This window comes from Gekko japonicus, unplaced genomic scaffold, assembly GCF_001447785.1.
Source record: "Gekko japonicus isolate JY-2015 unplaced genomic scaffold, Gekko_japonicus_V1.1 scaffold1012, whole genome shotgun sequence".
In the NCBI taxonomy this organism is placed as follows: domain Eukaryota; kingdom Metazoa; phylum Chordata; class Lepidosauria; order Squamata; family Gekkonidae; genus Gekko; species Gekko japonicus.
This window is the reverse complement of record NW_015172587.1, coordinates 232,896-259,195: the sequence shown is the minus strand read 5'-3', so window position 1 is coordinate 259,195 and position 26,300 is coordinate 232,896. Positions and strand designations below refer to the sequence as shown.

Here is a 26,300-nt window from a genome sequence, read left to right as displayed (position 1 = left end):
TATTTAAAAAGCAATTAGTACTTTTTAAAATAAAAATTGCAACACCACTCATGACAGCCACATCCTAAAGTAAATTGTCCTTTCTCTAAGAGTTTGTAGCCTGTTCTGTACGTCTAGTCGATGAAGATGGGAATGCACTGGTAGACCTTTGAGAAGATAGTATGGGCTATATGTAGCCCTTCAGACTGCTGGCAAGAAACTGCGTTATTTGCATGAAATAAATTACTCAGCATGTAAAAAGCTAGAACACAGAATGGGTTGTATTAAAACTTTTCTCACAGATATGCTATTTTTTAACATAGTGGTTTAAGATACTGTATCCCCTGCAGTCTGAAATGGCACAGTTCCCATTTTGTTTATTTCACTTTTCTGTCTAAAAACACTGAGGGTGACGGATGCCTCTTACTATCGTACCTTGCCTGAGTGGGCATCTTGAATACATAGTGCTGTCCTATACTAAATCAGACCATGATTTCTACTTGCCTTCTGTATCATTTACTAGGACTGGGTTCTCAAGGTAGAGAAAGGGCTTTCCCAAAATCAGATAACTGAGATCTCTTAACTGGTGATGCCAAAAAGTGAACCTGGGATGTTCTGCATACAAAGGACATGCTCTACGACTGGTCATGGCTCCCTTCCCTTTTACAGTGAATTCACTAAGTGTTGTTCAACTAAGTAGCACATAAGTGCACAATCCCAGAATTTGCTAGTGCCAAAGAACTGGATTACGAGAATATTAAAAGGCCTTGGGTGGATGCAAATTTGAACACAAGGCGCTGCTGTCATGAATGATCACATCTGGAAAAATAATAACATCAAGTAAATAGCTGTACTTGTTCTTCTCTGGGTTTCTTGCATGGTACCTTGTGCTCTGTATCAGATGAAGCTGTGAATACAGCTAATAGTCTGAATAAAGGTAAGTTGTGTGTAAAGCTGTTTTTGTTAAGCCATTGGGAAGATGACCAATTAATTGTATATAGTTAACATGTAACAGCTTTAAATCAGTGCAAGCTTTTCAGTTTACAAAATTCATTGCTATATGGTAAACTTTCTTCTTGATCTAACTTTCCTGTTGGCTGCCTAGTTGCATTTTGTTGGATGTTTCTGCAGGATTCTCACCTTACTCCTTTTACCCTTGATAGCTCAATTTTTCTAACCACTTGTCAGCTTTTCTTGTTCTACTGCAGTTTTTACTTCTTGGTGGATTCTGAACCAGAATAATGGTACCTTCTGTCCTTTTGTGCAGAGTTAATGAGACACTTTGTGTTCACCCACTACCTCTTCCTGGGCCTGTGGATCTTTACAGTAGAACAAAGTATTCTATACAGAGAAGGTTCTTCTGTGGCTGCCATTTGAGGGCTGTGCGTTAAACAGGACCAATCATTGTTTAATGATTCCCTCTCTCTTCTGACTGACACCCTTGCAGCCACTGTCCTATTCTTGTACATCTGAAAAACAAAATGGGAGACAGCAAGTTTGGGAGAATGGTCAAAAGATGGGCAAGGGAAGAGTAATTCAAGGGATGACGTTGTGCATGGAAAGACAACTTTTGGGAACTGCTGAGGACAATAATTAGGGGCTGATGAGGGCTGGGTGACTGGTTTTTTCCCCATAATTGGATCCAGACTAATGTTTCTGTAGGTGCAAGAAATTCCACCTGCAGAGTGTGATTCTCCCCCCCCCCCAAATTCCTGGAGGAGAGGAACCCCCAGGATTAGGGGTGTGTGGCATTTGAGGCTGCTGGGGAAGGAGGAAATCACAGTCCATGGGTGGAAGTCTTTGTGTCTATGGAAATATTAGTCTGGAACCAACCCCATGTATACCTAGGAAATAATTTTTGCCTCATCTTAAACAAGCCTACTTATAATAATACTTTGTGTCATGTATATGTGGCCTTGTTAAAACACACTCTACATTTGCATTCATCTTAAGGCAGTTTGTCCTGGTAACTAATTTCCATTTAAGACTGTTCCTCATTTAAATTCTGCATAGGTGACTTGCCCAATAAATACTTTCACTATAAGTTTAAGGGATTTTATCAGTAGTAGTAGTAAGTAAACGTACCATGAAATAAGGATAAGCAAACAAGATGCTGCTGTTGTGGAGTATTAAGGGCCCTACTCTGGCTCAGTTACCTTCTCTCTCCCTCCGCCTGCTGGACCTCTGAGAAGTGCTGGAAAGACTCATGCTGTTTTTCAGTAATCAGGAAATGTCTTTGATGCCTGGGACAGTTTGAGGTCAAGTGTCTATTAGGCCACGCAAGTGCACTGCTCATTGCTTCAGACATGCTTCCCAATGCCCTAGTATACTTTAAAACGTTTCTGTCTCTTCATTACTATCTCCAGTTCTCTGCCTTCATTTTTGACAGTTGGGTTGAGAACGTTCGTACTGTCTCCTAGTGCATCCCAAATTCAAACAACTACCGTCAATGAGCCGCTTAAAATCAAATGATAATATTTATTTTATTTTTCTGAATTTATATTTCACCCTCCCCACAAGTGGGCTCAGGGTTCTACGATAAGAAGTGTTAACCTACAGAGATATGCACTTTTTTTTTCATCAGGCACATCTAGGAGAAGATGCTGACCACTACATTCCTTAGCATCCTTAGTTTAGCCAGCTAGAATTTTCTGTTTTCTCCTGTCATATTACTGACAGCCCCATCCTTGTATACTGAGCATGTAAGCATGTTTTGCAAGAAGGTCGGGCTGTACCATTTACACCCGATAGCTATGCATTCCTTACTGCCCATTCTATGAGAGTCAGTACTCCAGTTTGGGAAAACCTGTTCTGCCTTAAATTAAGTGGGTCAAAAACCTGGAGCAATAAAACTTCAAAACCATATTGTGCAGAGAGCGGTTTTAAAATAGAAACAAGGTCCTGGCTGATGCTGTTTTGGGGCTCTCTGAAAGGGGGTTTGGTTATCATACTGGGATGTGCAAGTCCCCTAGGGCAGCATTTTGCATACTTCTCCAAGTTGGCATTGTCTTGGGGGTAACAAAAATGATTAGACAATAAAGCCCCTAATGTGGTGCTTAAAGGCTTAGCCAAAACTAATCGTTATTTGGTCTTCATAATACAATGCTTCTCCTTTTTTGCAGCCTCTGTTAGCACCCTTTGAAATGAATGGGCAGTTCACAGCTATTGTTCCAGGCTCTCTGCAAGCTCAGGCAGACATCGCTGCATTGATTGCACTTGGGTCACGTTCTTGAAGGTTTTCTTCACAAGTATAACAGCTAGAGACTTCTAAAAAATGAAAGCTGAGACACTGGAAAGCAATTGAGAGGCCTGCCCCGGCCGCCTCACGTCCTAGTCCTTTGTTCTCCTCCCTGTATTCTCTCACTTTGGGAAAATGCTGCTCTAGGGGGAGATACTGAGTTACCCTTGATCACCTCTAGCAGCAGGCACAGTGGCATTGCAGGTTTGGCGGAGGCTGCTGTGCCGTTTGGCTGCTGAATTTGTGCTGTGTGCAGTTGCCGAAGCCCTGAGTGGAGGTCTGAGGTCTCAAAGGAGAGAGGTAGGTGAGACAGAGACCCTTCCCCTCCCCACTCAGATGTTACAACTATCTGGTGAGGGACCCTGTTTGGCCTGGATGGCAAGAGAGAGGTCACCTTTGGCTGAACGGGGGTCCCTCCCTGGCTGTGGTTAATGCAGAGCTGTGCTCCCTTTAGGAGGGGGCATCTCGCTGCTACACAGCTGCTTATAGCATGTGAGCACACTGCTAAGCTGCTACATTCATCCAGTGCCACCTGCCATTCTAGGGACTGTGACCCATCCTTAGGGGGGCAGTGTGTGTGTGTGTGTTTCAGAGGTGAGGCAGCCTTTCCTCTGCAAGCCAGTGGGAGCAAAGGATCTTGCTAGAAACCTAACTTGCTTGTGGGTTATGGGGCCTCTTTCCGACAGTGGCCTTCTCTTGTGCATTGCAGCCAGCATTTCAGAGGGCTGAGATGAGGTGAGCTGAGGGTAACTGTTGTGTGGGGCAGCTGGTACCCTCTGCGCAAAGTGGAGTCTTCTCCATGTCCCCAACAGATGTGTGTTTTTCTTGGTAAGGAAGGGGGATCCCATGCACAAGTGCTTGGTCTCACCTTCCTCATCACCTGACACAGGAGCTGTTCACAAGCTGAAGGCAATTTCCCACTGCCAGATGGCTAATGGGCACAGTTGTTGACATTGTGACTCCTTGTTCTGTTCCAGGACCCACAACATTCTGTACATGCCAGAGATGATGGGTAAATTGGGGGAAACTTTTGCAAAAGCCTTGGACATGCTGGAAGTTGAGAAAAATGCCATCCTAGGTAAGTATCCACTGACAGTGCTTTCATGGTCTCTGTCTACCTTACAAATCCTTCATCCTTTTCAAAATGCAGGAACTATTTTCATGCTCAGTAACTATAATCAGAGTCTCCTTAAAACAGTCAAAAGCTTCATTTTTCTATATCACTGATCCCTAAAGGCTGAGATAGCTTCCCCCAAGAAGTTACACACAGTTGTCTGAGTTCCTGCCTGCACCTTCCCTGGTGTATGTAGGGGCAAAATCCACCCCACACACACACACACACTGCATTTCCCAACAGCAGTGCATGACACCTCAACCTTCTGTTGGGGGTTCTTCTGCAAGTTTTTGTTCCCTTGTAAATGCTTTCAGAACAGTATCCTTTCGTGATTCTCACTAGTGATTAGTTTTTCCATTAGCAAGTTCTGTGTTTCTGATGGTGACTTTGCTTTGCTGATACTAGTTTCCTCTTCTTAGGCCTTCCTCAACCTCTTCTGGAGCTTTATGATTCTCCTGTTTACAAAACAGTCTTGGAAAGGATGCAAGGGTTTTTTTGCACCATGTATGACAACTGGTAAGACCCTCAGTGGTTTCCAATAGTACCATATTGGTGCGTACTAATAGTCTGGAGATGACTTTGTTTTTTATATTACAGTTTCTTTAGTACCCAAATAACCAGAAGCAGAGAGAAATTCATTCAGTGAATTTGCATAGCCTGTCACAACATCAGTTTCCTCGGCAGGATATTCTGTTTTGTAAAATCTCATTGCATCACATAATCCTGGTGAAAGAGGCCATTGCATTCTCTGTTCTAATCAGCTGATGCTTCTCACATTCCATTAAAGTTACTACCCTCAGTATGTTTGTATTCCTAACAATGCAAAGATGCATGATAAAAATTTTGCGAGGATAACCGAAATTCCTGTTTTTAGTAGATAACCAATTAAGTTATGGAACTGAACATTACCAGTTGCATTAATGGTCATCAGCTCAGATGACCCTAAAGAGTTTTGCAAATTCCTGGCTAATTTATTGGTTCTGATAATGTAGTAGAATCCCCATTTACAGAGGCAGTATCTTTCTGGTCATAAGATCCTGGACCTGTACCATTTGAATTGCAGCTTTCACATTCTGGGGAACGCCGGCTCATCAATGCAGCAAGATTTCTACACTATCGATGGCCTAGCCACTGAACTTCTTAACTCTGCCTTTGTCAATCTTAACAATATCCCTGACTACAGACTCCGCCCTATGCTTCGTATCCTTTGTTCATTGTATATATGTTTATTTACTTCATTTGTAGCCTGCCATTCTTGCTGAGGATCAAGGCAGATTAAAAAATATAACACAATTCAATCAAGATGGGATCCTCAGCCTTTTTGACCCTGCAGGTACCTTTGAAATTCCACTGCAGGAGGCAGAGCCAACCACAAAATGTCAGTGAGTGAGGTTATACATTAACTCTTAATACAAACTCTTAAACATTTGAGGCAGAAGCTCTATTTACCATGATGCCTTTTAAAATGAACATATTGTTTAAACATATTTTCTTACATACACAGCATACCTTCAGTCATGCAGTGAAGATACTTGTGCTGTGGGTGGCAACTTCCTAAACATCTGCATGGCGAATCAAAAGATGTGCTAGGCAAAGGCCCCACTTGGCCACACCCACTTTCTAAAAACACATCAGGAAAGGAGTTGGAGGGCTCTGGAGAAGTTCTTCAAGATTACTGTTGGTGATGCTGTGTTGCCTGGAAGGCTTTATCAGTAAAGAAGAACTTTGTGTCAGTAGGACGTTTGCATCAGGAAAATGTTGATAAGAAAGAGAAGCCATGTTGGATTAAGCCAATGCCCATCCATTCTAGCACTCTGTGTCACACAGTGATCAAAACCTAGGTGCCATCAGGAGGTCTACCAGCAGGGCCAGCTGGTGACACAGCATTTGGGTTGCCTCGATGTGGAATCTTAAAAACTTGATGTTCATATTTGCTGCATAACTTCTTTAACAAGCTCTATACAGGTGTCTTTGTGAAATCTTTGGTCCTCTCTTGCCCACCAGAACACTATGAAACTCTTATCTGCCCTATACTTGAGCCACTCTTCACCTATTTACATATGGTAAGGAAATGCAGAGCATGCATGTGTGTGTGACTTGTCTCGTTAGCTGCTAGTACAGGTCAGCGTTTCCATGCCGTTATCAGAGTTTTTTCTTAGGTGTTTGTTACACCTACATCCAGCCCTTTCTCCAAGAAGCTCAGAATGGGAACGTGCCCAAATACACAGCAAGTTTCATGACTGGAGACAGATTCCAACCTGGGTTTCTGACACCCAAGACCAAAGCTAGAATCAATGTAGCACAGTGGCTTTGATTTATATTATAGTCCAGTAGTGGGCCTAGGAGTGTCAAACTACGTGCTCAATGCCTGGTGAAATCGCAAATGTGTGTGAAGGATATAACTGCACAGATTTTCCAGTGCAAGGAGGGGAGAATGTGTTTTTGTGTGCTTCGATGCTGTTTTTTTTTTATTTATATGTGGAGGAAAAACAGAAGCAGACTGGATTATGTCAATAGCTGCTCAGTTGCATAATACACACAAGTTACCGAATACAGTTTTTATTGACATAGCATTTGGGTTGCCTTGATGTGGAATCTTAAAAAAACACCTTTTAATACAGAAAATATGCATGCTGCTGAGAGTATGCCATTAGTTGTCATGCTGTTTTGTGTTGCTTTTTCCCCCCTTCTCTGATAGAGGCTGTCCCAGAAATGGCAAGTCATCAACCAACGGGGTCTGCTTTGGTAAGAGTGGTGGCTTAATCAGGACAGAAAAGACTGCTGCTTGAAACGTCTATCTTTCTATTTACCCTTCCACTGTTGGTCTGCAGCAGTTCCTCCCAGGATCATATTAAACATATCCTGAAGGGGGTATTCATAGCAAGTAGGAATACAAAAATGCTTCCCTCTGGAGAATACTTCTGGAGTGACCAGTTCCCTGGTTCTGCAGTTGGGTTTGATATCAGTAGCTGCTAATTGTGCTGCAACTTGTTCTCCACTCTTTTGAGGCTTGGCAAAAGAAATGGTCCTTGCCTGTAACTTGTCCTTTGGACAGAACTTTGTATTGCCCAAGTATCAAAAAATAGCAGCATGGTGGTGTGCCAGCAAACAAAATGGTGTGACTGGGGAGAGAGGCAAAGGCTGTACTTAGCCAGGCACCTTTGGAGCAAGCCATGTCCCAGTGGCACCGCTAGTATCTCAGGGATTCACCCAGGACTCGGCTGGTGGCTTTGCGGGTCTGGGAGGCAATGACAGGCATAAACCATACTTCTTGTCTTCTCCCACACCACTGGCCCTAGCAGTGCTGCCAATGCCTCAGTAGTTCAGGCAGAGATCTAATCCTGAGTGCAAAGAAATACAGTCTAGTGTGTCACTGTTGACAGATGTGCCAAAGGCTGCCCACCTCTAGTATAGCTTGATTGCAAGTAATAGTAAGTTTTCCTCCCACAGTAAAGCTGTAGAAAACGTTTTTAAAAGTCTTCCAGGCTTGAGAGCTAGAATTCCTACAAAGTTAAGGCTTGTGCCTAGTATCAGCTGGCTCCCTCATGTTTATACTGTAACAGTCAATTCTGCCACCCTCTCTCCCATCAGTGATGAGGACACAACTGATGACAACCCAGAATCCCAGGAAATGTTGGAGGAACAGCTGGTTAGGCTGCTCACCCGAGAAGTCATGGACTTGATCAGTGAGTAATAGTAGTAAGTTGCATGGAAAGCCTGAACCATCTGTGTTAAGTGCTTAGAAGCACAGAGGGCACGCCTGTGGTAATGTTTATACTGGGGTCTGCAGGATCACTGTGCTTTCAGAGGGCTTCCCCAGACATAGGTGCTTATAGATTTGCTCTTCATATCCACAAAGATTTCTATTCTTGTCAAGGTATTATTTTATCAGCTTCTGGGTTCTTAGGGCAAATCTTGGTTGAGATACAGATAAAAGTGATTTAACATTCAATACATGTTCAATAGATCTTTATTAACTGTGAGATTTTAAAAAAATTGTATCCATTATAATCAGATTGAAATTTGTATACAATTTTTCTTGGCTGAGAAATCTTTTGAGTACGTAACCAGTAGGTGATGTCTTAATATTTAGTTCAGGGGTGTCAAACATGAGGCCCCCAACTAACTTTGGGTTAGTTGAAGACATTTTCACTCCTTCACTTATTTGCTTAGGCAAACACCCAAACCACACGGTGGCATTGGAGTGTTAGGTAGGTTCTATGGTACATTCTTAGATCACACAGGATAATGGCAAGTGTTAATAGAAGTGCTAACACTAGGGAGATCTTAGACTGTCTTTTGAAATCTGGCTTGGAATCCTTTGCCATATGCAGAGATTCTGTATCAGATGTACTGGTTTCTTATCAGATAAACTGACAGGGAAGATTTCTCCACAGATATGAAATCTTAAAGCCACAGGTCAAAATAATGCCAAGTGAGGTCAGAATTTGAACTGCTTGGCTTTGACTGCTGAGTCTTAGCTCTATAGGCAAGTAATAATTTGATCCAATGATCCCTAAACTACTCCTAACACTACTTTGGACTGTGAAAGGCCTCTTGTGGTTCCAGAGTAGGCTTGGAACACATAATGCTCTCTAGAGGTATTTAGCCTGATCTCATCAGATCTCAGAAGCTAAATAGGGTTGGCCACGGTCAGTACTTGGATGGGAGACCACCTAGGATGAGTGGGGTTGCTATGCAGAGGAAGGTAATAACAAACCACCTCTTCTCATCTCTTGCCTTGAAAACCCCCATGAGGGATCACCATGAGTCAATTGTGACTTAACAGTACACAATTATTTGTTTAGAGGAATTTAGCACAATTGTGGAAATTAGTTCTCCTTTTCAAACTTGTTTCAGTTCTCTAGAAGAGAGAGTATAAGTCAAGCATTGCAGAGGAGGAACAAAATGCTTTGCCTTGTGGGGAATGTGTGATGTCTCTTTTCCTCTGATGTATTTGCAGCTGTATGCTGTGTCTCAAAGAAGAGTGCTGAACAGAATAATGCTGTTGCTGCTGCTGCTGTTGCTGCAGATGGAGATGGTGGGTACTGAAATATGTTCTTTCTCCCTAACATTTGAGGCCCTCTACAAGAATCATTTCTCTTTAAATGTATAAATCCAATCTTGGCTATCTCTACACTTGGCTTTTATTGTACCCTTTATTTTGTGAATGGGATTTCCACAGTTTTGCATTTCAGTAGTCAAGAGAGCCCTTTGCATGAAGTGCACAGCGTACGTAATCTGGTCTATATTATGGGGTCCTAGTGCACATTCTAGTGGATACAGTAATACTGGAATCCAAGCCATCAAAAATTTACCTGGCTCTAAGAAGGCTGGGTATGTTCAAAGTTCAACCTGTGCTGGGACTGCAGTGAAGAAATAGTTTTCTTCCTCTACAAATGTAGCTGCCTCCAATTAGAATTCTTCTGTAGTTTTGCTCAATGGGAGTCTTGAAAGCTGATCCCACAGAGATTTATGTCAAGATGGGGAAAACTAGTGTTACCAAAAAATGTCTGTTGTCTTTTTAGCTCAGCTCAGTTTCTTGCTCCTTGGTTTGTCTGACTTCTTTGCCTTGGAGGAATATGTTCATGTTGCCGTTTTACTTGTTAGATGATGAAATGATGTCCACTGAGGTGACTCCACCATCCAGCTCTGAGCTCACTGAACTGGGCAAATGTTTGATGAAGCAAGAGGTAAGAAAGCTGAGCTTCAGCTCCGCCCTCAGGGTAGGTGTGTTCATCTTTAAAAGGAGAACTTCCTTCCGTTGAAGATGAACCCCAAAGCAAACCAAAGTTGGGAAGTTCGGTAAAAATTCACAAAGAATGCAAAACTAATTCTGAGAACAGTTTCCTCTTAATGCTGCCTTCCTTCAGGGGAGAAATCATAGTGAAGCAACCATTTCATTTCTTTTAAAACCAACCATGATTGTACACATCAGAGCAGGAGTACAAAGGCTGCTCAGTTCTGAAAGTATCAGTGAATGAGACCGTTAAAAATCTACAGCACTCACCTCTCCCCCTTCCCTGTTTGATTCACTAGAAGATGATATAGGGGCCTGGCAATAAGCTTGGGTGTTTCATGGAGAGAACTCCTGAAACACAGCTAATTGCTACAAGACTTAGAAGACCCCCAAAGGCATATTGGATGACAGTGGGTCATTTCTTTCCTTCATTTTGCTTTGAAGATGAGATGCCAGTTCTGTGGACAAAAGGGTGGGGCAGGTTTTTTTTACAGCAGAAAATGCTTACTTTCCCGAAGCTTGGCCCCATAGATGCCAGAAGACCATGTTGGTTACATCTGTCCCCAGATTCAAAGAACACGAAGGGCTTCGTCATTCCCATATATAGACATATTATCCAACCTGGTGCATTTTCTGTGAAAATTCTGGAGAAACCATATGCTTTTTTTAAAAAAAGCAGATGGATTTTTATCACACTCTAAGATTTTATTGCTACCTTAGCCAAGATACAATCTTTGCAGATCAGCAGGATCCTTGTAACTCCTGAAGTTGTCCCTGGGTAACCTACTGTCCTTATTCCTAGTTCCAAGTAGTCATTAGCACTGTCTCAAGATTTCTCGCTGTTTCTGCAATAGTCATTTTGGCACTGAGTGGAGAACTGGTTTAAACCTTGTAAGATCTTTTTTAATAGGCCTGGTCTGTGCCAGAATTTTTAGTAGAGTTAAGGAAGACAATTTGGTTCTTTTGCTTGACGGATACTCAGCATCGCAGTATATTCAAGTCCTTTCAAGAACAAGTCTTTTACAGAAATATGAATATTAAACCTTCCTTTTTCCAGAGTATCAGCACTGCTCTGCTGATAACAGCCTTCACTTCCCTTTCCTGGAAGGATACCCTGTCCTGCCAAAGAACCACCACCCAACTCTGCTGGCCACTGCTCAAACAGGTACTTCCAGTGCAACAACAGTAAAATGTGTGGTGAGTTAAGTATGGCTAAAATTGGGTTATCCCTTTAGGGACTGTTCATAGTATGAAGGACTGCAAGACATTGTCTACTCCAGGAAGACAGGCAGGTCTTTCTTGAGTTACTATCTGGCTACATGCTTGTCTCTTCCATAGGTGCTCCCTGGGACTTTGATCCCTGATGCAGTGACCTGGTTTTTCACAAGTGTGCTGAAAGGCTTACAGATGCACGGACAACACGATGGCTGTATGGCAGCTCTTGTTCACTTGGCTTTCCAGATCTATGAGGCTTTGGTAAGAAGAAGGCTGCTGTCAGCTTTGATTATTAATTGTGATCGTACTGAGTCAATGCCTATGTTCTCATGGGGGCAGGGGATTTGTTATGTGGCAGTATCGGTTCTGGCAACTCACCATTGACTATCATCTTTGCTACTTGAAGCGTCCACGCTATACTGAACTGAAGACGGTGATGGAACAGGTTCCAGAAATCCAAACAGAGTCCTTGGAGCAATTTGATTCCAAACTGCTCAACCCTACACTGCAGAAAGCTGCAGACAAGCGCAGGAAGGAGCATTTCAAACGCCTAATTGCAGGTTGTATTGGGGTAAGTCTTGGTAGAACAGCAGAGAAATCACCCTCCTTATTGGCAAGAGTCTTTTTCTTTCTACTCTATCTGGATATCATTAATCAACTATTAATCCTTATACTAGGTTTTTAGAGCTTCTGCCTATCATGATGGTAACTTACCTTAAGCAAGATTGTTGAGCAAGCTCTATGGGCCTCTAATAATGGGCTAAGGACCCTGTGGTGTAAGTTCCACAGGTAGTTATCAAGTTTCAGTGTGAGCAGCAGATGCCTACAATATTGATCCTTGGATATGAGCTCCAAAAGTTCTCAGATGATGTTCATATTGTAAGGGGCTTGAACCTTACTGGATCATTGGAGAACATTCATTACTTTGTATGAAAACAGTGTTCCCAGATCAAGTTAAGCTGGTCATGTTTCAGCTCCAGATGAAGAGGCATGCTGGCCAGGCCTTAACCATCATTGGAATTGTCTTTGTCCTCTTGTGACTGTGTCTCCTACATTAGCTTTTGCCACATGCAAAGGAATCTACCTGAGCAACATGGAACTAGGGGGAAAGGAGGAGTTAAAGCCTTCCCTGGAATTTTAGAGCTGTGGCATGGTGCTGTCACAGAGGGTTGGGTACAATGTGAAAAACCAACATTCAGAACTAAGATTCATGAAGTATTCATCCTCCAAGGGTGTGCACATTTCCTCCCTAGAGAAACATGCTTCCAACTGCATCTTTTTCTTTTCCCTATTCACTTTCAATGAGACCTTCAGAGATTGTGCCGCTCATCCAAAGGACCATCCCTGTCTACTTTCAGGCAGACAGGAAAAAGTGTTCCAGTTCTGTAGGCCACCCGCCCCAAGAAAACAGGCACTGTTGCAGAATGAGCAAAGGGGTGTGTTCGGCAATCCATAGAATGCAGGCAGACTATTCATGTGTTACAACTGCACACAATAGCAACGCTGACAGAAAGATCAGACAATGCTGTCTCAAAACAGAAGGAGCTCAGACGAAGAGATCCGGGGGACACACACACACACACACTGCTTACGTAAGAGCCCTCCTCAAGCCTTCAGTGGAAAGAGACTGATCAGGAGAAATCTTTTCTGCTCAAAGACCTGTTTTATCATTTGGATTGGAAACGTTTCCTGATAGGCTCACTAAAAGGCATTTAGTAATTAACTCTTTTTAATTCATGTCTTTTTCATTGGTTAATAAAGGAATGCGCATCCATAGTGACCTCAAGACAGTGTTCCTATAATCAAAAGAGAAGTTCTATCGCTTAGGCACCATCAGACATTCTGGTGGAACGCTTGCAGATGTGTTATACCTAATGCAGACTTTTCTTGTTCTTTATAGAAGCCTCTAGGGGAGCAGTTCCGCAAGGAAGTTCATATCAGAAACCTACCATCTCTTTTCAAAAAGGTGAAACCACCTGTAGACACAGATGTATTGGATACCATTGAAGATGGACCCCTCCTCACACTCTTTGAATCATAAATTCAGAACTCTTCCAGTGCACCTATGCCATTGTATGGTGTGTTCTTTCACAGTACCCAGTTATTTACTTTGTCTGCTCATTCCAGAGCCTGGATAAAGTTCTTACTAGCCTCATCCCCTTTCTGGTTGGGAGATGGGGACTACACATTCAGTCCAGTTTGCTAAGTGTAACCTGCCTGTCCCCGTCCCCCCCACCCAGCTTAGTGTACAACTGGCTGTCTCTTGGATAGAGCCCAGCCATTTAGCATAGAGACCTTAGTTCAGTTTTACCCCCACCCCCGCTTGTGCTGGCCCTCTAGGAACTAGCCTCCACCGAAACACATAATACTTTCCCCAAGGAGGAAGCGTGAGAGCAGATCCCTAGTATACCTGTCATTTTTCATTCAGAATATCTGCACTGCGGCTGCCTCAATGCAACACTAACATGGGCTTCATTCTGCTTTTCTTTTGGAACGGCACAGTTTTCTTGAGGTAAAACGGCTGCACTCTGGTTGCTGTAGTCCCCCCCCCCGCAGCTCCATGAATTAATCTTAGTATTTTCTTCAAGAAAATAGCACATATCTGCCAACAGCAAGGAGAGTTCAGTAAGAAACGGCTTCTGTTGTCGGTTTGACTCTGCCATGCCTCCAGAGGTCTAGTGTGAAACAAGGCTGACCTTTAATCCTAGAAGTGTTATCAAAGCAGATCTCCTACTTCCAAACCTGGCTTCAGCTGCCAGCAGCCTGCATATTCTAGTGAACAGCAGCCCACAGCTACTTTTGGGCTGATTTGAAGTCACTCCTTCAGTGCTGTGTAACAACTAGAAGACCTTTGCTTAAACTGCTACCGTAGTTTGACTGAGGAAGTATAAGAGTGTTTTACTGAAGCAAGGTACATTTTAAGAGGGATCTAGCCCTAGCAAGGTGGACAACCTTTGTGATTACATTCAGATCCTTACTTTTAGTCAAACTCCACTGGGACTTCTTCATACCTATTGTGTCCCTCTAGTAACTTTTTAATAAAATAAAAGTCCCATGACAATAGCTCTTGTAAAGGCAGTTTGTATTTATTGTGTCAACTTTCTGTGACCATGAACATTTAAAATCTTAGAGGGTTCTTTTGTAGGGGTATTCTATCTGCAAATGTCTCTGAATGAACTGTGATACACCTGAATGTCAGTAAAGGTCTTTTCAGTTCTATACATGCATTCTTCTGGCTGCTTGATTTGGTGCCAAGTTTGCATTGCTGCCCGATTCTTTAGATCATCAGTATGTTATTTTTTTTTTAGTAACAAAATTATCAGTTAGTGGTAGAATTAAATTCATAGCTGAAAAGCCCCAAAAAACCATTTTGCCTTCTTTTTAAGAGTTAAAAATAATATTGGGTGAAAAACATCTAAATCATGTTAGACCACTGTGCTTAATTAAGCTCAAATGGGCGCTATGTCAACCTCCTATCTATTTTCCTAGTAACCAGAACAATATAATATCAAGTTTAGATAAGCTTATTGACAAAGCAGTCAACGCAGTGCATTTTTCATTGCTTCAGAACACTATATGTCTGGATTATAATATACTTGCAACAAGATAATATTGTAAAAACAGAGATGCACCCTCTATTTGCAGGTTTTCTTGCTAAGACTACTAACTGTAGCATTCTTCTGATCATCACTATACTTTGCTATCTCTTTTTGGTCTTAAAGAAGTCTTAAAAAGCTGGATTAAAGGTTTTTTTCTTGCCACACTAGACAAAATTGTTTTCTGATGGAGAAACTTAGGCAGGGGGAAAGAGAAGCAAGGTAGTGTAGCAAATCTCCTGCAAAGATAGTTGCCCATAGTGTGTCCTTTTTTTCTGCTGAAGGAGACAGGGTACTGAGCAAGATGTTTAAACACAGACAGCAAAACATGGTGTAGGGCTCAAGGAGAAGGCTAAGCATGTAACCTGAAAACATTGAACAATGTTCATGTGTAATTTCAGCCTTCATGCACTGCCTAGCAAGGGGGCAGAGAATCTTTGTTCACTATCCAAAACACATGGAAAACTGGCTATGTAAGAAGGCAGTTAACATTTAGACTCTGCCCTTCAAGTAGAAGCAAAGTTTTTAATAATGCGAATAAATGTATAGGAGGAACAAAAAAAACCTAACCATGGTGGAAGGAAGTAGGTCACTAAAGCATATCCAAATTGTACTGTATAACTTCCTATCAGAAGGGTGGGGAAGAACATGAGCTGCTATCTAAATGCTTCCTAAGTCCAGGTTTTTGTTAAAGGGGAACCTTGGTCAGATTTAGGTATAATGAACATACTCAACAATTATTATCAGCAACAATAAAATACAGTGAGTCCAGCATGGTGGATTAAAATATTGCCAATGCTTTGCAAAGCTGCTGCTGTTTAGCTGTTTGAAAATAGGGACAGAGTATAAAACCTGTGTCAAAATGGCACCTAAACAACATAATTTGTACAGAATAGCTTTGGCAATTATGGAGTTTGCTGAAATCAGAAAAATAGCATTCTTGGGTCCCTTTTTGAAATGAAAGCAGCTTTAACTCATTGTTGGAAATGGGATGGAAATTTCATTTCTAGCCACAAAAAACATTGCCATGAAAATCCACAATCAAGATATTGAATAAACTTTATGGCTGTGTGGATTGAAACTCAGCTTCTCCTTGTTTAGTCCAGTACTGCACTCTGGTATAACCAGTGTGCCTCTACTTCTCTATCACACCAAAAACAGTCTGCCTGAATTAGAACCTAAGGCTTGGCTTCTATACTGTTCACTTGTACAGTGTTTCTCTGCATTGCAGATGTGTTTTCATGGCACTAAACATTTTAAAGAATGGGCTCCACAACAGAAGACCACCTATAGAAACGTACAGAAAGCACAGGTACCAAATAATGCCTGGTGTAAAAGATTAGGAAGCAAGAATTTTTCTTCTACTTGAGTCCCCATTTTTGTACCTCTGCAAGTTGATAACTGTCCCCAGGAGAGACCATGCAATACAAAACCAAGCAGGTCATGTAAGCACACCCCTGCAGGAGGCAAGACAAAACACAAATTTTCATTTGTACACTGCCAATGTATTTCATCTTTGCAAAAGAGGTCAGCTTGCCAGCTGCACAAAGGCCTACATTTTACAAAAAGAGTTTCCTTCTCTTAAATTATTCCCTACTTTGTCCTTTATTTATAAAATTAACATGGTTTCTGCTCATCGATGTTAACTGGCTTACTCTTAGGCTGACATGCAAAAGTTATCTACAGCATTTAGGACTGGGATTTTCTTTTGGGGAGTCAGGCCGGAGGAGGTTCATTTTGAGAACACGTCTGATGCAGAGGTTTCTTAAGACATGTATGTGTGCAATGACTTTCCCTGTTTGCTATACCCATTTTACCCAAGTAGTGAAAATATGTACCAAAATAATCCAGCAGCCAACTTTTCACACTTTTTAAAATCACTTCTCTATAATTTAAAGCAAGTTCTGTCTCTCCATACTAGACCCTTATTTTGCAAAAGTTTATCTAGATCATTTAATTTAGTTACACGCTCTCATGAACAGCAGGTCATGTATCGGTAAGGAGAACTCCAAACCTTTTTCAGGTAGACAAGACACTTCAGGCCTTGGAGCAGATCTTTTCCTGGCTTGTTTTTTTATTGCTAGAATATCATAGCACTCTTTTGCCGACTGTCACGAAAACTAGTCTCCAGCAGATTAAAACTCTGAAAGCCTGGACAGAACTTTACTCTTTTATAAAAACACAGTAACAAATCAGATTTTCTGTTTCAATGTTGTTTCCATTTTCAGCTTCAGAAATTCTCATGTTAAAACTTAATTCCAAAATTACCACACCTACAGCAGCTCGCGAGAGCTTCCAGTTCTGTCATATCTAGATTACACACAAGTGCTTTGTGCACACCCTCAGCTTCCTCTTCACAACTTTTTTACTAGTGCAAACCAGTAATGCTAACAAACAGAAGAAACTGCAATCTGCAGCAGTCTGTTGTATGCAGATTCGTGCCCACGACGAAGCCACAAGAGCATCCTATAAGACGTTTATGAGATCCTATGAGATGGCAGTCAAAGCTGTGAAGAGAGAGTACTATGCAGCTACGATTACATCTGCGAGCTCACGCCCAGCCCAACTGTTTAGAACAATTTGGTCTATTACTACTCTGCCACAGGGTAGGCCAAATGCTAGGGATTTGGACATTGGTTGTGAGGCCTTTGCGAACTATTTCACAGACAAAGTCTTGTCGCTCCGCCGTGACCTCCCCGTCACACTTGAAACAGTGAGTGAACTCAAGGCTCCATGCACATCTTCTGGTCAGGTTATGGATCATTTCAGTCCACTCAGCCCAGAGGAAGTTGACAAATTATTCCTAACTGTACGCCCCACCACGTGCTTCCTGGATCCACGCCCTTCATGGCTAATTAAAGCTGGCTGTGAGGGGTTTCAAGGTGCCCTAAGGGAAGTCGTCACCAAGTCCCCCTTGGAGGGACTGTTCCCGAGGGCACTCAAGGAAGCGGTGGTTCATCCTCTCTAGAATGTCATCTTTGAACCCGGCTGAATGGGCGAACTACCGGCCGGTCTCCAACGTCCCCTATTTGGGCAAGATAATAGAGAGGGCTGTGGCAATTCAGTTACAGAGCTTTTTGGATGATCTTGAAATTAAAATGGACATAATACTAGTGTCTCATTCTCTCTCCCTTCCCCCTTCCATAAAGTCATACCATAACACCAGCTTCTTTACTAGCTAGAAACAAAGCAGTTAAGAAATGAATCACATTCTTAAACTTCCATTTTTGGTGTGGTACACAGATTACAGGCATTAGCACAAGACCTCGTACTACATAAAACAAAAATCTTGCCAGTACACATCACTAAAGAGACAGCTGTTGTGACCTGTTTGACAGGTGATTCACCAGTTAACAAAGCTTTGTTCTCCTTGGGAGATATAACTGAAGGCAAGCCAAGCAACTTGGGAGGTCCCGCAATTTATTTCCAGCAGTCTGTCCATTCACAGGCTTCCACAGTGTATTAGTCCTCCTCTGAGATTCTCAACCATTGATCAAGTTACTGCCCAAAATAGAAAGCATAAAGTATTCAGTCCCAATATTTCATATCCATGGTAGAGAGTTATCCATATGATGATATAACAGACAACTTGGTTGGAAGCCATCCTTCAAGTCACAGCTGCAAGCACCCCAACTAAGCAGATCATTATGCTGAAGTCTAAAGAACACAAGCTTCTTATTTCCTCTGAATAGATTTCAGCTCCTCCAAGAAGCGCTGACATTTTCCCATTAGCACCTTGATTGCTTCACTCACCAACACATCTGGAGGCAGAACACCTGTGGATTCCACGGAGACTGTAGAAACAGAGGCTAGTGTCAGGCCTTCATTGATCCTAGCCATTGCTAATCAAAAGTAAGTACTTCTGCCAAGACATCTCAAATTCCTCACAGAATTCACTCCATGCTATTAAAAAATGCTAATCTTCACTAGGGGAGGAAGAACAATTCAGGTCCTATTTGTATATCTTTTATGGTTCAGTTTTATGGTTTATGTAGGATATTTCTAAGGCATCTCTTCAAAGTCCATCTTAAGGCAGCTTACAAATAAAATACTGTCAAGATAAAAAGTCATTAAAAAACAAGCCATTGGACATAAAAGATCCATAAAACAGCAGACTATTTTAAAAAGTTGATAAATAAAAACCCTAATTTTTTGGCCTGACACCTAAAAAAGTAGGTACCAGGCCCACCTCAAGGGGCAGGGCATTCCATAGGCCAGGTACTACCACAGAAAATGCCCTGTATCTAGTCATTGCCCGCCTCATCTCTGAAGGCAGGAGGCACAGGAGATGGTCCTTCAGGTACCCTTTTAGGGCCTTAAATGTAAGAACCAGCACTTTTGATTTGTGTAACAGGTAACCAATGCAGATCTTTCAGTAAAAGGGTAGTATCTCTTTAATCAACTCAACAATAGTCTGGCTGCCACGATTTGGACCAACTGAAATTTCTGGGCAGTTTTCGAAGACAGCCCCAAATAAAGTATATTACAGTAATCTAAGTTGGATGTGATCAGCGCATGGATCACCATGGCAACATCACACTTTTTGAGGAATGCTCAAACCTAGCAACATAATTGGAGCTGATAAAAGGCACTACATGCCAAGATCTACCATAGGCCTGGATCCAGGAGCACCCCTGAGCTGCAAACCTCTTTTGGGGATATGCAACCCATTCCAGACAGGCTGACTATGTAATCCCCAAGCAGCTTCTCCATTGACCTACAACACCTCAGTACTGTCTGAGCTGAACATCAATTTATTGGCCCTCATCTATCCTATTACCTTCTACATGTCTCAAACACAAGAGTCAGCACCAGTTTTCAAGCATGATTGATGGGCTGATTACCTCAATTTTTAAAATGTATCAGAAGACACATAAATTTGTCTTCCAATTTATAATAGTTTTTAAGCAGAAGAAGCCAGAAGACTGAACTATCTACTCCCTGCTGTGTACTAAGATCACAAAAGGAGCCAAACAGAAGAGAAACAGTGACAAAGTTACTTACAGATGTAGTGATCTCGCACTCGAGCCAGCCGCACAAGGGTTTTCAAATCATCATGACGAAAAATCTCCCGGCTAAATGTATCTAATCTAGCATTGGCCACTCTTGCCAGTTTTTTCCCTAGAGAAGCAAAGCAATGCTTAAGAGCCAAAGTAAATGTGAAGATTTAATTGCCCCCATCTGCTGCTGAATTCTGTTCTTTCCCCAATTGCCACTGCATAGCAAATACAAACCATACCGCCTCATAAGAAACAGGAATCCAAAGAAATTTTATGCTATAGTCTCAAAAAATGGCACTGCTCATTGACACTGAGCTCACAATGAATACTTTGCCAGTCTGGCCTAACAAGTGCAGCCTAATCATATGTGTCTTTGTTAGAGACAAGGGTCCAGCGAGTTCAACTAGGCTCTCGGACAGGTATACAAAACACTGCAGTCTTAGTATTTGAGAGAGTGTTTAGACAGTTACTGACAAGAGAACCTTCTCAGGTTGCCAGTTAGACCGGGAAAGCATGAACAAGCAACAATTCACAGATCACCCAGACCCCCGGGGGGGGGGGTGTTCTGCTGCTGCTGATCAGGCCACAGACCACACTGCACACACATTTGTTTACTTACTTAATTTATGGAGAGTCAGAGTGGAGTACACTGTTCTCCTTTCATCCTTTGTATCCTCACAAAATCCCTGTGAGGTATGTTAGGCTGAGAGTGTGTGACTGGTTAAGGTCACCCAGCAAGATTCCATCGCAGACTGCGGGTTCAAACTTGGGTTTCCCAGATCCTTGTCTGACATTCTAACCACTACATGCTACTGACTCTGCTGAGATCATGTGCACAGACAGTAGGAGCTGAATCTAGGTCATGCAGTTTTTCATATGTGAGTACACTTAATATGATTTTTACAGTATCAATGGAGGAGCTGTCAGATACCTTTGATTTCCTGAATCTCTATAACCCCAGGAGAAAAGCACTTCTTCAGCCTCTCAGCTGCTTCCCCTTCAATAGGCTGCAGTAGAGTTATCTCTGGCAATAGCCTGTAGCTGGCTGTGGCCACTGGAGAAAACTTTGCATGATCTTTACCTAAAGAAAGAAGTATGTTAAATAAACAGGAAGCTCAGGGAGGGGTACTGTGGACAGACTGTAGGGCCGCCTCCTTCTGTACAAACTTGCCTCCCTCTGAAGATGATCATCAGTGGACATTCTTGAGGCACCCTGCCATCTAGAAAATAGGTACATAAGACTAAAGTAGGAGGCTTTTTCTGCAATTGTGCCCCCCCCCATCCTCTGCCTCAAGAGAAAGCCAACTGGAGCATTATTTTTGTTGTTGTTACTGTTTTAAATGTGCCAGACAAAATCTTCATCCAAGATTTTGTAATAATCATTCATGTTTTCTTTTTCTTCTCTTTCCTGTTGTTTCACATCTCACAGCAACCTGGCTGTCATTCTGCTCCTGAGCAAATTTTAATATCTTATTATTGTATTGGTGCTTAAAATATGCTTTAAAAATTTGTTTTATCTATGACTGGTGAGCAGCCTCGTACCCCATACTTTCAACTCCATAAGATTCTCCTCATTTTGCTTGTATCAACCGACACTGTGCTTACTAGATGCCTCTTCAGAATGCTACTGACTCTGCTGAGATCATGTGCACAGACAGTAGGAGCTGAATCTAGGTCATGCAGTTTTTCATAGGTGAGTACACTTTATATGAGTTTTACAGTATCAATGGAGGAGCTGCCAGATACCTTTGATTTCCTGAATCTCTATAACCCCAGGAGAAAAGCACTTCTTCAGCCTCTCAGCTGCTTCCCCTTCAATAGGCTGCAGTAGAGTTATCTCTGGCAATAGCCTGTAGCTGGCTGTGGCCACTGGAGAAAACTTTGCATGATCTTTACCTAAAGAAAGAAGTATGTTAAATAAACAGGAAGCTCAGGGAGGGGTACTGTGGACAGACTGTAGGGCCGCCTCCTTCTGTACAAACTTGCCTCCCTCTGAAGATGATCATCAGTGGACATTCTTGAGGCACCCTGCCATCTAGAAAATAGGTACATAAGACTAAAGTAGGAGGCTTTTTCTGCAATTGTGCCCCCCCCCATCCTCTGTCCCAAGGGAAAGCCAACTGGAGCATTATTTTTGTTGTTGTTAATGTGCCAGACAAACTCTTCATCCAAGATTTTGTGATAATCATTCATGTTTTCTTTTTCTTCTCTTTCCTGATGTTTCACATTCACAGCAACCTGGCTGTCATCCTGCTCCTGAGCAAATCTTAATATCCTACCATATTGTATTGGTGCTTAAAATATGCTAAAAAAAATTGTTTTATCTATGACTGGTGAGCAGCCTTGGACCCCATACTTTCAACTCCATACGAGTCTCCTCATTTTGCTTGTATCAACCAACACTGTGCTTACTAGATGCCTCTTCAGATGGAGTGTTATCAATAACAATCCATATGAAGAGTCATCTCACCAGGAAAGGTGAACTATAAATACAGTAATTAAACAGATTTGACCCATCATGGTATATACTGGTAAGGCAAATGTAGGCTTTTGTTACTTGGACCCTTAAAGACCTAGTTCAAGCCAAGAACTGTCCAAGCAATGATTAAAAAAAGCAGGCTTTACTTAAACCTGGAGCCACAGAGGAATGCAACTTTAATGATAACACAAGTGTAATGATACTTGCAAAGCATCATGGACCAGTGAGAACTGTGTTCCACACTGCAATGAAGAGCTATAGCTAGTTTATTTATTTATTTATTTTTCATATTTATACCCCGCCCTCCCCTGTGGGCTCAGGATTATTAATTAATTAATTAAATTTATACTCCGCCCATCCTAGTTGATGAATGGCCTAGACTCCAGAATGCCTATTCAACCAAAATAAAGACACACTGAACATCTCTTAAAAGCATTCTCATAAAGATATCTCATAAAGCATTCCCTGGCCACACAAAATTTATATTATCAATGCCAGCAAGCTACCTGCAACTTTAATGATAACACAAGTGTAATGATACTTGCAAAGCATCATGGACCAGTGAGAACTGTGTTCCACACTGCAAAGAAGAGCTATAGCTAGTTATTAATTAATTAATTATATTTATACTCCGCACATCCTAGTTGATGAATGGCCTAGAATCCAGAATGCCTATTCAACCAAAATAAAGACACACTGAACATCTCTTAAAAGCATTCTCATAAAGATGTCCTTTAGATTAACAAGATCTTGCACCAGAAGTAGCTATACACAGAAATTCCAGCATTCCCTGGCCACACAAAATGTATATTATCAATGCCAGCAAGCTACCTTACCAATGCCCTTTACACAATGCATAAGTACATCGATTTCTTGGCCGGGACGCAACTGGGCAATGAGGATGTCATCATGTACAGGACGGAAGTCAGCATTCAGATTGTCTGCCTGAGACCCCAGTGGCACCCATTCCATGTGCTTGCTATAGACTGTGAAAAACAAAGGCCACAAAATAAGTTCTGCCTGTATCTAAGTAGCCACTCAGATACCTCTCTTCAGAACTCCTGGAGGACAGCAATAGAAGAGTGAAGGGGCTGGGATTTTTGGCATGAGTGTCTCCAAAAGAAGAGTCAGTACAGTAGAGCCATGGGACAGCAGAAGACATTTTCCCTCAATTTGTTTTACCTTTATGGTTGATGTACAGTTCATTAGGATCAGATGACTCCTTGGCTGCCTGAGGGTTCTTGCTGCACTTAATTTTCAACTGGAACTGCAGAGTGTTAATTTCATCACACTCATCTTCTGCAAAAGAATAAAAAAGTAAGACTGAAACTTCCCTGAGCAACACCTCTGGCTTAGAATGATATACCCTTGTGTAGGATCTAAGCTTGATTTACCCAACAAATTCTGCATAAATCCCTTCCACAGAGTCTCACCTTCACTCTTGTATTCAAAGAGACGAGGATCAGCACGTATAGGGATCAACCCCAAGCGGTGGGCTAGGATTTCATCTTGCACAATGGAGGTGTTGTTGTACACAAAGACCTTCTCCACAGCCATGGTTGGCACCTAGACAAGGGGGGGGATTTAGATCACAACAGTACGCGAAACTCATGAATGCCTACTTTTTTCCTTGAAATGATGAAGCATTTCTTTTTTAAATTAAATTGTTATTAATTTCAGAGCTTACAGGTTAGTTACAAGCTTTTTAATAACAAAAAGGAATAAATTTCTGATATTTACTGCAGAACAGGAACTCAGCTCCATGTGCTTTAAAGCTATTAGGCCTTATTTGTAGCTACTAGTAATACCAGCTCCCTCTTATGGCAAAGAACAACTCTCAGGGGCAACATCCTAATGGTGATTAAAGCCTCTGAGAAGCCTTCCCAATTTTCACTATGACTGGATAAAAATATCATATACCTTTATTAGAAAGGTACTCTTAAGAGAAAAAACCTGTTCTGTATATTTAAAACAGCACAGTTACCTGAACAAAGTTTGAGTTCAGTGGCAGCTTTAAGACCAACAAAATTTAATTCTGGCTGTAAGCTTTTGTGTGCATGCACACTTCTTCAAATCTGAAGAAGTGTGCAAGCACATAAAAGCTTAGACCCAGAATAAAACTTTGTTGGTCTTAACGGTGCCACTAGAGTCAAACTTCGTTCTGCTGCTTCAGACCAACATGGCTACCCACCTGAACATAGTTCAGGTTTATAAGATTATGCATGGGATAGAGCAGGTAGGTCTCCCACAGGAAGTGGTGAAGGCTACAAGCATGGACAGCTTCAAAAGGGAATTAGATAAGCATATGGAGCAGAGGTCCATCAGTGGCTATTAGCCACAAGGTATAGATAGGGGCTCTGAGGCAAGTGATGCTCTGTCTTCTTGGTGCTTGGGGGGGGGGTCAACAGTGGGAGAGCTTCTAATGTCCTGGCCCCACTGGTGGACCTCCTGATGGCACTTGGTATTTCTGGCCACTGTGTGACACAGAGTGTTGGACTGGATGGGCCTTATCCAACATTGGCGTCTCTTATGTTCTTATGTAAGTTACCATTTTGTAATAGCAAAAAGTAGCATTAGCCATACTTGGGTCATACAATCCCAAACCAAAAGAGTATCTGGGGAAGTCTTTGTTACTAGCCTAGCAAGAGAAATGGATACCTCAGCAAGCAAGATGCGTCGAAAGGCATTTGCAATAGCTGCATCAATTCCCACCATGTCAAATTCTAGAGTGCTTTCATCCATGTGAATAACATCTACTCTGAAATTCTGCTGGGACAAAAGAGGAACAAAGTTTAAAATCAGGCATAAATCTGCAAGTACCATTGCAAAAATACCTCTTAATCTAGATCAAATGGGATCTGACCAATAATCCTCACACCGGGTATCTGAAGCAGTGACTCATGAAAGCTCATACCCTACCACTTGTTGGCTGCTGGACTCTTACTCTTTTCTACTATTTTTTTATGCGTCAGACGCATAAATCAGATTGTCACCTGACCTGCTGCAGTGCTGCATATCAATATCTTGGTCTGCTCTGGGAGATAAGAACTACATTCTACAAGTCAGTTTGAGGAAAGGAAGGCCCAACAAATCCCATATTACCTTAACAGAAAATAAGAAACATAAGAAAACATATATACAGGGCATTCCTCAAGCCCACCCAGCTGGCACAAAACCAGCACCTATAGTGCCGAAGATATTGCAATCCATTTCTTCAAAAACCAGAAATTCCCACCTTTTCAAACTTCTCCTTATCCCAGGAATCATCATACCCAGCATAGTTCCCAGGAAAATCTGTAGTATGGACCTGGAAAAACAACAAAAGTGGGTAGGTGCTATAAACTCGTTTTCCACCGCTTCCTAAAGAACACAGGGTCGAAATCGGAGTAGACGGGCATGTTATTCATCAGCATCTGACACGTGATGACTTGCATGTGAGAAACATACGTTAGACTAAAAGCCACAGGCCAACAGTCTTAAGCACCAAACCTACAATAAGAAATGCGCCCTATCTGCGTGCGTCTCTTTCCCGGCCCCCAAGAAGACGCATGCCCCAAAGATTAGTGCACTCTTCAGGCGCCTCTATGCATTTGTCACCCATCCAGCTTGATCTAACTCACGTTGCGAACTCCAAACTCGCCTAGAACCACGCGACTTCTCATTTCTTCCACACCGCCGGGCGCCGCCATCTTTCGCCTAGGAAACAGCGTCCCTCTGACGCAGAGCAGTAGTCTTCAGCCGTCAGGAAGGGGGCGGGGTCCCGTACAACATGTGATATACGCCGTCCAAGCGTAGATACGCTCTTATACGTCAGAAATTACGTTGCTCATTGCTAACCTTCATGTTCCGTGTAAACTTTGCCGGGGGGGGGGGGGCGCGCGCGGGCTCTGGTTCATGATGTCCCTCCCAGGTTAGCTTTCCTCACACCAAGCAAGCGCG

The 26,300-nt window shown here is 42.2% G+C and overlaps 2 protein-coding genes across 2 annotated transcripts in view; one reads left to right on the top strand and one right to left on the bottom strand.

Moving 5' to 3' along the window:
• XPO5 (exportin 5) overlaps positions 1-14,347 on the top strand; it is a 52,994-nt gene extending 38,647 nt beyond the window's left edge. The window contains exons 21-32 of the mRNA XM_015421491.1: positions 4,195-4,295; positions 4,751-4,847; positions 5,395-5,531; positions 6,297-6,394; positions 7,030-7,076; positions 7,923-8,017; positions 9,295-9,372; positions 9,942-10,024; positions 11,129-11,236; positions 11,410-11,547; positions 11,693-11,857; positions 13,187-14,347. Coding sequence (XP_015276977.1) covers positions 4,195-4,295; positions 4,751-4,847; positions 5,395-5,531; positions 6,297-6,394; positions 7,030-7,076; positions 7,923-8,017; positions 9,295-9,372; positions 9,942-10,024; positions 11,129-11,236; positions 11,410-11,547; positions 11,693-11,857; positions 13,187-13,327 — 1,288 coding nt within the window. The 3' untranslated portion in view covers positions 13,328-14,347. The remainder of the gene's footprint in view (positions 1-4,194; positions 4,296-4,750; positions 4,848-5,394; positions 5,532-6,296; positions 6,395-7,029; positions 7,077-7,922; positions 8,018-9,294; positions 9,373-9,941; positions 10,025-11,128; positions 11,237-11,409; positions 11,548-11,692; positions 11,858-13,186) is intronic.
• A 3,439-nt stretch (positions 14,348-17,786) lies between these two features.
• POLR1C (polymerase (RNA) I polypeptide C) lies at positions 17,787-26,050 on the bottom strand. The gene is made up of 9 exons (XM_015421490.1): positions 25,982-26,050; positions 25,597-25,668; positions 25,020-25,127; positions 23,795-23,927; positions 23,544-23,660; positions 23,198-23,347; positions 21,629-21,778; positions 19,887-20,003; positions 17,787-18,676 (listed from the first exon to the last, which is right to left on the bottom strand). Exons 1-9 carry the CDS (start codon positions 26,048-26,050, stop codon positions 18,558-18,560), a joined length of 1,035 nt encoding a protein of 344 aa, XP_015276976.1. The 3' UTR covers positions 17,787-18,557.
• Between the last annotated feature and the right edge of the window lie 250 nt (positions 26,051-26,300).